The 12,261-nt window shown below is 38.5% G+C and overlaps 1 protein-coding gene across 1 annotated transcript; it reads right to left on the bottom strand.

The window, feature by feature from the left end:
• Nucleotides 1-41: 41 nt before the first annotated feature.
• Nucleotides 42-2,771, bottom strand: LOC116113670 (myosin-17-like; the record flags this gene model as incomplete). The annotated part of the gene is made up of 6 exons (XM_031399826.1): nt 2,392-2,771; nt 1,235-1,363; nt 737-880; nt 458-603; nt 229-385; nt 42-100 (listed from the first exon to the last, which is right to left on the bottom strand). Coding segments are annotated over exons 1-6 (638 nt in total), but the record flags the coding sequence as incomplete, so codon positions are not given.
• Nucleotides 2,772-12,261: the final 9,490 nt, after the last annotated feature.

The raw sequence follows: 12,261 nt of genomic DNA, 5'->3' as shown, positions 1-12,261 counted from the left end.
GACACCTTAAAATAACAAACCTTCAGTTATCACACACTCACCTTGAGTTGTTGTTCCTAACAGTTTTGGCATTGCCAAAAGCTTCAAGAACTGGATTTGACTGTTAGATCAATAACCAAGAGCATCGACTTAGACAAAATATTCCCAACCTTGTAATGTTAGGAAGCTATAGAACAAATGTTGCAGAAAATATATAAAAAGCTAAGAAGAAAGATATCTTCAACTTACTTCCAGAACTTGTTGTTCAACTGTTCGTCCCTCTACTCCAGATCGGCCACCCAGGTAAGCAAGATATCTCATGAGCATCTTTGTTGTCTCGGTCTTACCGGCACCACTTTCTCCACTAACCAAAATCGAGTTGCTCCTTCCCTCATTAATCATTGCCCTATTAATATAGGGAACAATTAGAGAAAGTATGACTGGAAAACTGTGATGTCAAATGGAGATGGAAATTTACCTATATGCAACATCGGCTACAGCAAAAACATGAGGACTAAGCTCTCCGAATTGGGCTCCTTTATATTGTTCCATCATGTGAGTATCATACAAATGTGGCAATCTTTGAAATGGGTTTATGGCAATCAGGATATTGCCAGTGTAAGTCTGAGAAAAATATCAAATAGTACTTCAGCCGAAAAAATAAAAATAACACTTCAGTTATATCTGCAATTTTCTTGAATCAAACTGGGTTTGACCATGTTAGATCATGAAACGGAAAACTGAAAATCAATCTTACATAGATCTCGTTAAGTTCATATCTCGTAGCCAAGTTATGCAGAACCCCTGGTTCATGCAAATACGATAGCTTTGTCATGTCATCTACACCTCCAGGTGATGCTTCAGTATCTTTTGGAAATACTTTTGAGATATCTGCGACAACCTGCCATGATTTTTCCAGTCAGAGGGACATAGAATTATTATGATAAGATGATTAAGATAGGAAGTCAAAACTATATTTAGTGTAAACATCAACGTTTCCTTTGGAATGACTAATAAAGCTTCAGAGACAAACTTTAAAATAGATAATTTCCAAAGTTACTGAGTACTAAAAATTGCCTGCATTAGAATTTGGTTAATATAATCTACGCTAAAGCCGGTAAATTTATACACATGCAGACAAAGGCACGTACTTTTTCACCCTTTGCTACTAACGTATATACTAACATGCTGATGCGTTTCATAAGTACATAAGAAACAAAAACATACAGAAAAAGTTAAGCTAGGGTCAACTTACTGTTTTTCCATTTGTTGCTTGAACATGAACTTCTTCACCATTGATTTTAAAAACCTCTCCATCAATCCATGCCTCCACCGGATCTTCAACCCATACATGAGAGCCCACAATAATGTTAACTGGTGCAGCCTGCAAAAAGATTAATGCATAATCGTCAATGAAAGTAGCTTAAGAATACTATAATAATTAACAATTATTCAACAAAATGTATGCACAAAAAGCAGTCAATGAAAGCATCAAGAACGGCATCAAAAATTCAATCAAAATGTGATAAAAATACTACACCCCGAATGCATAGTGGGGTGAAATTTACTATGATTGACACAATTTAAGTATAATATTTAGATATCTCAAAAATATCATGAAGATATGAAAATTAAAACCAAGGGTATGATAAAATAACTTAACAATACTTCAGCAGAAAACGAACTGTTGGAGATATTCTATAGGAATAATACAATAACAATGATCTATAGCTGGAGCTTGTTGATGAGAACACAAATCATTACTCATAACCAGTTTAGTAAAATGCCTTGCATCTAATGTAATTCAAGACGGTAAGTTGTAGCAATTAACTATACTTCTGACCTATAAAGATTTATACTGAAAAATGAATAGCCAGCAACAGTGATGGAGGAGTCTAGCTACACTTGAGCAGACATTACCATTACATCCTCTGCCCGCGTCTCAACCATTGACTTTCGAGTCAACTAGCCAAAATTACAGTAAAACAGATCCCCCACTCCCCTAATGTCGACATCTACAGCTATAAAATATAAATTAACGGGAAATACTCTCACCATCAATGAACAATATCATGGAACAAAAATTAAATTCGCAAGAACATGGCACTCCACAATAAACACCAATGAAAAATCGTTCCGAGTGTTTTAGTTTTATCATCTGTTAAACATTTAATTATATTCTTAATAGCTCAGATCCACAATGACAAAATCTTTACAAGCTTTCATTTATGTGATCCTCTATATTCAAAATTCAATTACTAAACCATCAACAATAGAATACCTTAATGATCGTCAAAGTTCCATATCGTTCTCCAACTCAAAAACAACTTTACAATACAAACATCAATTACAAACTGATCAAACTAAACAAATCAATCAAACACAATAACTAACAACTTTGTTCAAAATTACCATGACGATTGCGTTGTATCGATCTTCTTCTCTAACTCATCGACGAAATGACGGAGTTCCGAAAAGACGAACTCAGTGAGTCAGATCGGCGAGACCAAGACCGGTAGCTTTAGGAGTTCCAACGGCAATTTCCAGACCAAAATAATGAGAAGAAAAAGCGGGATAAAGTACTTAAGCTGACAAGAAAACGATACTGAGAAGAAAACAAAGAGTTAATGAGTTTGAGGATTTGCAATTTGGAAAAAGCTTTTCAGTTTCTGGTTTTGATCTTCTCTCTCTAAAAAATGAGATGTGAAGTTTATATATACAAAAATAACGTACAAGCTTTCTCTCTCTAAGTTCTTACTGGTCAGCTGGGGTCCAAAGAAGAGAGAGGACTGGTTGGACATTCGTGGTTGCCACAAACAGTGCGCTTTTGCACTAAAACCGACATCAGACAGAGATTTAAGGGACAAATTATGTCATTTCGTGTTTTTTGTTTTGCATTTCGACAGAGTTTTTCTGTTATTTACGGAATTAGACAATTGTTATATATATATATAGAATTATTAAAGAAAATAAATGAGTATGTATTCTCTTTAATCAAAGTTCATGTCATTAAGTGCGTATTAAAACTACTTTACCCATTTCAAAAGCAACTTAATTAAGTTAATTTTATATTGATCAACATGTAATGAATTGTGATTAAATTGTGTTAATCTTTTTGTTCAAAATCATCAGATCATGTAATCAATTATAATTAAATTAAAAACCAATGATAGGTGTTTAATTTTTTTTTTATATAAATAAAAAAACCTAATCAATGAATAATTGAGAAATTATATAGCGTTTGTTTAAAGATCATTTTTTATAAAAATATTTTTCTTTTTCTAAAAGATATTTGAATCTCTTTTTATCTTTAAAAGATATTGTCAAATTCTTTTATCATTGAAAATAAAAATAAAACAAATTAAAAAATTCTTTTAAAATGTTTTTCACAATAACACCCTACCATCGCACAATGAAAGGAACCGTATTCAATACAAATTGAGTTTCACGTAGGGGTAAATATGGAACTGTATATTACTTAGGATGTAACATACTTTCCGACCAAAAAAATATTAAATTCTTTCATGACAACACAATCTGAAATCCGCCCACCATTTGCTGGCCCGTAAATATTTTAGCCAAAGTATTTGCGGATAGAGATGTTACCGTACAGCCACTTACATCTATTTCACTGCATCAGTTCGTGCTCCCATGTCAACATCAGAGTTAATAAGAATCATGATTCATTTAAAGACTTGATTACCATTTTGGAATATGACACATGTCCATGATGCTATCAACGACGGTTTGGATTGAGTGGGATTGAATGTATTTAAAATGGAAATGTTGTAACATCGACAACAGAGGGGAATGTGAGAGGCTCCGCGCATGTGGGCAAGGGTAGGTGCAGACCTTGAATGACCAAATCATCCCTGGCCGGCGGCCGCCAAGCCACCGACCGTATTCTAATTTCTTCCGTCACCAAGGACGAACAACATAAGATTGACAAGTGTCATTAATACATAGGTCGGATTTTTGGGGTTGCACTTTTTCCTGTTCTTTGAGCAATTAATTAGAGAAAAAGCATAGAAAACTAAATTATAAATTGGTGGAAATACTGCAGCCATTAATCCTTTGACTAGATACACGCAATTCAATATCTAATTTCTAAAGATTTATTAATTTATTAGAGATTTGATTTCATACGTGGCTAAAATTTAATAATATAGATTGATTTACAATTCAATCTTATAAATTTTTTCTCATAATTTTGATGTGTTAATTCACAATTGGACAGATGAGACCCACAACAAACAGACATGACTCATTTATAAGTTATCACTTAGAAGATGTGAAAAAATATTTATAAGCTTAGATTGTAAATTATAAGCATAGTATTATCTAAAAGTTAATGACCGTTTGAAAATATAATGTTGTGTTCAAATTTATCGGACTTTGTTTTATTCTTTTGAGTGATGTTTATATTTGACAACGATATTGTTACCATCTTTATCTGATATATATCAATTATTATTTACTTGTATTATTATGATACAACATTACTGTCTTTCATTACTATTATCATCAATGTGACCATAAATTTTTTATTATCATTATACAACCACCATGATAATTCACGTATGATTAGGGATGAAATTGAGTCGAGTATCTAGTAAATCGAACTCGACTTGATCGCTATAGTACTGAGTTCGAGTCTGATCGAGCCTAAGAAATGAAGTTCGAACTTTAAAATTGGAAATCAAGTTTTAAAAACTATCAACTTAACCATCGAGCTTAGAAATACTCGCGAACATATTAAGTCGAATTCTACTGTGATCGAACTTGACTTGATTAACTACTTGAACTCAAACTCGATTTGATTAACTACTCAAACTCGAACTCGACTAATACCGAGTCGAGTTCGAGCCAACATCGAGTTGAGTTCAAGTAGCTCGTGACCGGCTCGACTTGATTTTCACCCCTACCTATGATTCATCTTCCTAAATCAAATATTTATATTAACTTAAATTAATTTCACTTTTCCTATGACCATATAATTGGACTCGTCCGCTTAAATGAGAGTCAAATGATTGTAACACAAAATTTTAACACGAATTTGTAATATAGATTTATGATCCTTAATTCATGGTGATCGGTGATCCAATCACATAAAAATTGTTTTATTGATATTAAAAATAATTTCTCATTCAATTTTATTGAATTAAATTGAATAGACGGATAAGAATTTGCAACAAAAAGAAATCAATTTGAAATTGCGAGAAGATAATTTTTTATTTTTTTTGTCCAACATTAACATGAGAAAAATTATCAATTTAATTAATAGAATGTAACGAGTTCTACCCTTGAGAAAAATCTTATAGTACAAAGAATAGTGAACGGCTGGACTCCATGATGTTTAATTGATATAATAAAAATTTCTTTACGTTTTAGAAATAACACAAATGCCCTATCATTTGTATATTTTTTATAAGCCATTACAATTTACTCATATACAATTTGATGGATATTTATGTCATTATCTTTTTTTTATAGATTATTTACACCTAAAATTTAATTATAAGAGAATTTTTATCATTATTATAGCCTCAAAGAGAATATTTTTTAATAATACTACATTTACAAACCTTTTATATAAATTTTATCTGTTTCTCATACAAATTGATGTGGCAACCTTGCATGTTTATCATGTAATTTTTTTAATTATTCAATTTATTTTTAATTTAAAATCATATAATCATCTTTCATCACATCAGTTTGAATGAGAAAGTTTGTAAGTGCAGTATTACTTATCTTTTTTTCCTTCAATTAAACGTCGGGGATCATTGATACTAAGCTAAATACAATTTAAAAAAAAAAAAAAAACACATGCATACATGATACAAAAACATATTATTGTTATGTTGATTCGATAATGAAATATGTTTGTTTATTACCTATATTATTATGACGTGTTGGTACAGAATTTTGCACCAACTAGCGAGATCCGATCGACCTTGCCGGGATCAGAACCAATGTGTGCATGATTAGTAATAATCAGTGATGAATATGAATGAAATGAACTAAAGACAAAGAGATTTTTAAAGTGGTTCAGCCAGGTTAACAACCTATGTCCACTGTATTTTTGTATTTGCTGGGAGAGCTTACAATGCAATTATTATCTGAAATTCGTGACCCCCTCCTCATTGTCTAAGGGGGGTCTATATACAAGATCTATACAAAGGAAGCAACGAAATTTAGGGGATTACAACTGATTTGAATCATAATTCAAATATCCTCGTGATTGGGCGCTGTAATTGTGCAATGATCTCCATTGATCTAGTTATTCCCATAATATCTAGGATCTGAAGTAACATAGGGATTGATTGAATGATTCCTTGAATTGTTCGCGACTAGCTTATGCTGGGTTGAGCTATAGCTCGACGAGCTTATGTTGGGTTGATTAATCATAGTTGTCGAGCTCATTCTGGATCGAGCTATATCCTCAAATTAGCCCGAGCTTGGCGGAAAAACCACACATAACATCTGCCCCTAGTGTTCGATGCTCATTTCGGGCTTCAAAGACTATTGCTCGATTTGATGCCAAGCTTGGCTTCAACAGTGAGTCTTCGAGCGTGTGTTCAATCGGGCCCCCATGATCGACCTTGTGCTTGGCCGACGTACCTCACACTTGGATCTTTATTCCTCATCGTACCTGTTAAAACTCTGAATATGAACAGTCAGGACATATAGGTATTTTTTTGCGTGATCATGCTGCATTAAATACGGCAGCCTTTGTCAGTTACGTTTCGTCGTACGTGGGCGATGACAGCTGTTCACGCGTGAAGTCAAGGCGACGTGCGACGACAGTTATCATTATAGCAATCTGACGGTTCGTCGCTCTTTATGGATGGTCGACACGTGGCCACATCTACAGGCTAAGATTACTCAATGAATGAAGGGTCAGGATCGACTGTAAGTCGACGACCACGATTAAACCCCACCTTTTTGTCTCCCATGCAAACCACTATAGAAGGTGGCAAATAACCTTAGAATAGTCACTCCGAAAGTCATTCTGACTTTGGTTCTCCATTGTCGTTGTTCTTACGTCATCGCGGTGGTCTTTCTCATGAGTTTCCAACAATTTCCTTATTCTGGTAAGGCTCTTTCCCCTATTTTCTTTGGTTTTCTAATTTTTGCGTCAAATGGTGGCTACTATAGTGGCCACATTGGATGTTTTAAGGTTTTAGTAGGGTTTTTGGTTACGTCTTCGGCGATCTCAGGTTTAAGAGAGGTTTAACGCGGTGGCCGTTGGTATCCCGGGTAGGTCGCGTACCTTCGTTGTATTGTGCGAGCTATCTCAAGTGCCTGAAATAGAAGCGAGTGTGGAATGGTCGCCGATTTGTTCGCTTCGACACATGTTTGCTTCTTTTTTCAGGTACCCAAAAGCGAGCTATAACCATGTCTTCCTCTAATAGTCGTACCATAGACCAATTTTTTTATTTGCCGGTAGGCTCGGCAGCCCTTGGGGATGTGTCTCCCGAGGTCTCTGAAGAATTCGTCGCCCAAAGCTCAGACCCCGATGCTGCGGGCTCGTCTGATCATGCTTCGATTCAGCTAGCTCACTCCTTGTCGTCTCTAACCCATAGGTTATGAAGAGAACCACAATCCTCGATCACCCTTCGGGATCTTGAATGCATAAGAGTGGTCTATGCGCCGCAACTGAACATGATAGTTCCAGGGCGATATTCTCGGAAGAACCCCCGACATGGATAGGTAGCAACCTTTGAGACTCTCCTTAGGTGCAGGGTATCCATTCCCCCGCACTACTTCATCGATAACATGTTGAGATGGTTCGACATTGTTCCTCTTCAAATGACGGTTAATTCCTACGTGATCATTATCGCAATGTACATTGCGTATATGATTGCTGACTTGGGCGAACCGTCCGTCGAAGAACTCATTCACTTGTACAGGCTCAAAAAGGGGTAAGACCAGACGTACTACCTTTCCAAAGCAAGGAGAGTACGTTTCAATGGGCTGATCGACGTCCTGAAGAAAGTTCCATATTGGGATTTACAGTTTTTTTTCTACGAAGCCCGGGAGACTCATGTCTTCGCTGCCGAAGCGAGTAAGGCTCAGGCTTCCCGTGTGCGTGCGAGGATTGTTTTTTAGCTACACATTCTAACTGATCGTCATGTTTTGTTTTTGCACTTAACGTCAAGCAGGATTATCTTCCAGCTACGAGCTTACAGAGGCTGTAGCATTTTAGCGATCTTTCGGACAATCGGCGCAACGTTAACGAGCTTCTCACACTTCCTCACCTGAAAGCATACGGTTTTTGTCAGGACGAGGCAAGTTTTCTAGCACTTCTGGAGAAAGGTTAAGTTGTTACTTGCTCGCGTTTGCTTTCCCACGCAAATAGATTGCTATTTCATTCACCTTTTTCCTTGTAGAAATGTAGGCCAAAAAACCAAAAAAGAAGAAAACGACTGCCTCTGCGGCCGTCACGAAGGCTCCAGCTACTTCGGGGATGAAATAGCCCGCGAATATTGTCAGCTTGAAGCACGCTGGCAGCGAGCTTGGGGGAGGCCCAAATGCGAAGAAGCCTGCGACTGCCACTAAAGCAGTTGGCGGGAAAAGCGTTACGGAGCCTCGAAAAGGGGCTAGCGAAGAAGACGTCCGAGCCAACTGGAGGCTCGAGAAAAAATAAAGCACCCGAACGGCATGATGGCTCAGGCAAAGAGGTCGTCACGCAAGCTAACGACTTTAAAAAAGAAGCAAATTTGCCAAGAAGAAATCTGCTCTTGCTAATGAGGCAGTTGCTGCGAGGGAGAGTAAACCTGACTCGTCCCAACCAAAGAATAAGAAAACAAACGAAGCGGCCCAAGCTGCGATCGATGGGCTAATCAACCAACTCCTTGACCATATCAGCGTTGGGCCACAATGGCCAAGGATTACGTCATCCCGTGAACATTCGCGACCGTCAGGGACTCGTACCAGTAGTTTGCACCCCTTTTTCTTTTGCATGCTATTCTTGCTTCTTGTTGATTCTTCATCTTCTCTTTTTAGGTTTCCATGGTGAGCAGACTTCTGTACGAGGAATGCAATGACACTTTAGAGGCAAACCATCAGAAATGGCAGGCTACGGAGATGGTGAAGAAGGACTCTCTGGCTAGGGTCGTAGCTTGCAAAGAAGGAGAAAGAGGCCTGGCGTGCTAAGCTCGAGCAGCTCAGGGGGGAAGTCGCGACCTTCCAAGTCAAGGAAAGGGAATTCCTTGACAAGCTGAAAGCGAGCGAGGGTGCTCGGGCTAAGGCGAAAGCTAAGGCAGTAGAGGTCGCAAAGACTTTGGCACAACAATGGGGTGCCAACAATAAACTGAACTCTGAGCTATCCTCGGCTCAGAAGGCTGCACGAGTTGGGAGGCCAAGTCGAAACAATCTTTGCTCGACCTTGGCTAGGAGGTGGCGGGTCACCAAGAGGTCGAAGTTGAGGCTAAACAGCTCAAGCTTTAGATTGACGAGCTGAACGAGGCCATTATTACTCCGGTTTGGGAAACATCTGTCTTCGTTGTCCAAAAATTATGGGAAGCCCATCATTCAATCGAGTTCTCTTTCCTTCCCCAACCTTATCGGAAAGAAGTCAAAAGGATGAGGGTCAAAGCTCGGCGGGAGACCTATGTTTACTCAGATGAGTTCGAGGAAGAGGGTGAGGATCAAGGGGAGGTCAAAGGAGGCGAGAAGGAGGCCAAGCTCCAGCTCCGGGTCAAAGATCCAACTCCCTTGACCATAATTCCATCAACTGAGGTTCTTGACCTTGGAGAGGAAGTCACCATTCCTCCTGTTGACGAGCCATCTTTTCCTCTCAGTGACAACCTTCCTAGATAGGTTGAGGATGAAGCTCCTGCTCCCCCACCCACCTGAAGAGTCATTTTCTCTTTTTTTTTTGTTATTGCCTCTATAATTAAACTCAATCAATGAAAGAAACTTTTATCGTTTCCAAGTCGAGCAGTATTTATTATACTTCTACGAAGTTGATTTGTCATCCTAGTAGGACTTGTAACACTAAAATCTGAATTTGCTTAAAGTTACGCGTAGCTCGCTTCTTAGTAAGCTTTTTCGGATTTGTACGATGAAATCTTATGCGCCTTTCAACTTCGATTTCAGACTTTATTTCCCTTTTCAAGTTTTTTGGGAGCCATCTTACAACTAATTTCTTTCGACGTCTTTTTCCTTGAAAAAATAATTTCAAGTTTAACTTCATCAATTTGGGGATGTTTCACCCTCGAAGAATTAGATTTTGGCGTGGCTTGTTTGGGATAAGCTGCCTTTTCAAGACTCTTGACTCCGAGTTTTTTTTAAGAATATCATTACTTAGGTCGCAATTTAGTAAAATGCTAACAATCTTAAGATGTTAACAATGAATCATAGAAAATAATAAATAGTATCTTGTTTATTGATCAAGTATTTTGGCCGTGAATGGCCTTACAACAAACGCGAATGCAGAACTTAAAACAAGTGAAACCTGAGCTGCTTATTGGTAATACCTTCGCAAGTGTTCGGCGTTCCAAGCTTGTATTATTGCTTGAGGCGTTCTAGGTGAAAGGATCCTGGTGCGGCTTTTCAGGTATCCTAAAAAGACCCTCCCATTTGGGCCCAAGTGCCCCCAAGTTCGGGTTTTGAGTATCCTGGATGACCTTTCTGAAGACCAAATCGCCCATTCAAAGTCTCTGTTTTTGACCTTGGTATTAAAATATCACTTGGCTCGTTGTTGATACGAGGTGAGCCTTAGCTGAGATTTGGCCCGATGTTCTTCGATCGAGTCTAGCCTCAGGCGAAGAATGTCTTTGTTTGCTTCTTCGTTAAAGACTTCTCTTCGGAACGAATTGATTCATACTTCAACCAGAACCATCGTCTCACATCCATAAGATAAAGAAAATGGGGTTTTGCTTGTCGAGCTCTTGGCAGTCGTTCTGTAGGCAGTCGTTCTGTAGGACCATAAAGCTTCTGCCAACTCGTCAACCCACCTGTCTTTAAGGTCATTGAGCTTCATCTTTATGGTGTGCTTGATTACTTTGTTCACAGCCTCTACTTGTCCATTGACCTAAGGTCGATAGACGGTAGCGAAACTCTTCTTGAGGCCGAGTCGATCGTAGAATGTTTTAAAATCTTCGCTATCGAACTGCTTTCCATTGTTAGTTATTATTGTGTGAGGAATCCCAAACTGACAAATTATGTTCTTATAGACAAAATCCTTCAGCTTGCTTGACGTTATTATTGTCAGTGGTTTGGCTTCAGCCCACTTGGTGAAATAATCCATAGCAACTACCGCAAATTTAACGTCTCTTTTTCCCTACGGCAAGGGACCTATAAGGTCGATGCCCCAGATTGCGAATGGCCATGGGCTTGTCAGAGTGGTCAATTCTTGCGGTGAAGCTCGCAAAATATCTGTAAATCTCTAGCATCTGTCACATCTGCGGACATAGTCTGCTGTATCATCATAAACTGTTGGCCAATAATATCCCTGGCGGAGCACCTTATAAGCTAAAGATCTGCCCCCTACGTGGTTTTTGCAAATTCCCTCATGTATTTCTCACAAAACATAATTTGCATCCTTGTGGTCAATACATCGCAACAATGGTACATTGAACCCATGCTTGTACAATCTATCATTGATGAGCATATACCGAGCTGCCTTTGTGCGGAGTGTTCTAACTTCAGTTCTGTCCTTTGACAGTGTGTCGTTCTTAAAGTAGGTGGTGATTGCATCCATCCAACTGTACCTTTGACTTGTGGTTAACATTGGTTCTCGTAGAGTAGAGATGCTTGGTTTCGAGAGAAATTTAACTGGGATCAAATCAGCCTTCTCATTGTTCATTGCAGAGGCCAGGCGAGCCAATGCATCTGCCTACGAGTTTTTCTCCCTTGGGATCTAATGAATGGTAAAGGATCTAAACTATCCGAGCTTAGTCTCTATTTGCTGAAGATACAATGTCATCCTATCTTCCTTTGTCTGGTATTCCTCGGTAATTTGATGGATCACGAGCTGTAAGACACTATAGATCTTGATGGACTCTACCCCTATTTCCCTGGCGAAATGGATACCTGTGAGCAATGCTTCATATTCAGCTTCGATATTGGAGGCGTTGAACCCAAATCTTATTGCGGCTTTGATTGGGTCTCCTTTTGGACTTTCGAGCAAGAGGCCCACTCTTGCTCCATTTTCATTCAAGGAGCTATCTACATACAGAGCCCATAGCCATAAGTCATCACCCTTAGGTTTATGTTGCTCGATCTCTCCCAAGGTACCTGTCTCTGGCGGGCTTGACTCGGCCTCTAGTTGAT

The sequence above is a fragment of the Pistacia vera genome, unplaced genomic scaffold (assembly GCF_008641045.1).
Source record: "Pistacia vera cultivar Batoury unplaced genomic scaffold, PisVer_v2 Contig688, whole genome shotgun sequence".
Classification (NCBI taxonomy): Eukaryota; Viridiplantae; Streptophyta; class Magnoliopsida; order Sapindales; family Anacardiaceae; genus Pistacia; species Pistacia vera.
The sequence above is the reverse complement of the archived record's forward strand: the minus strand, read 5'-3'. Positions and strand labels throughout refer to the sequence as shown.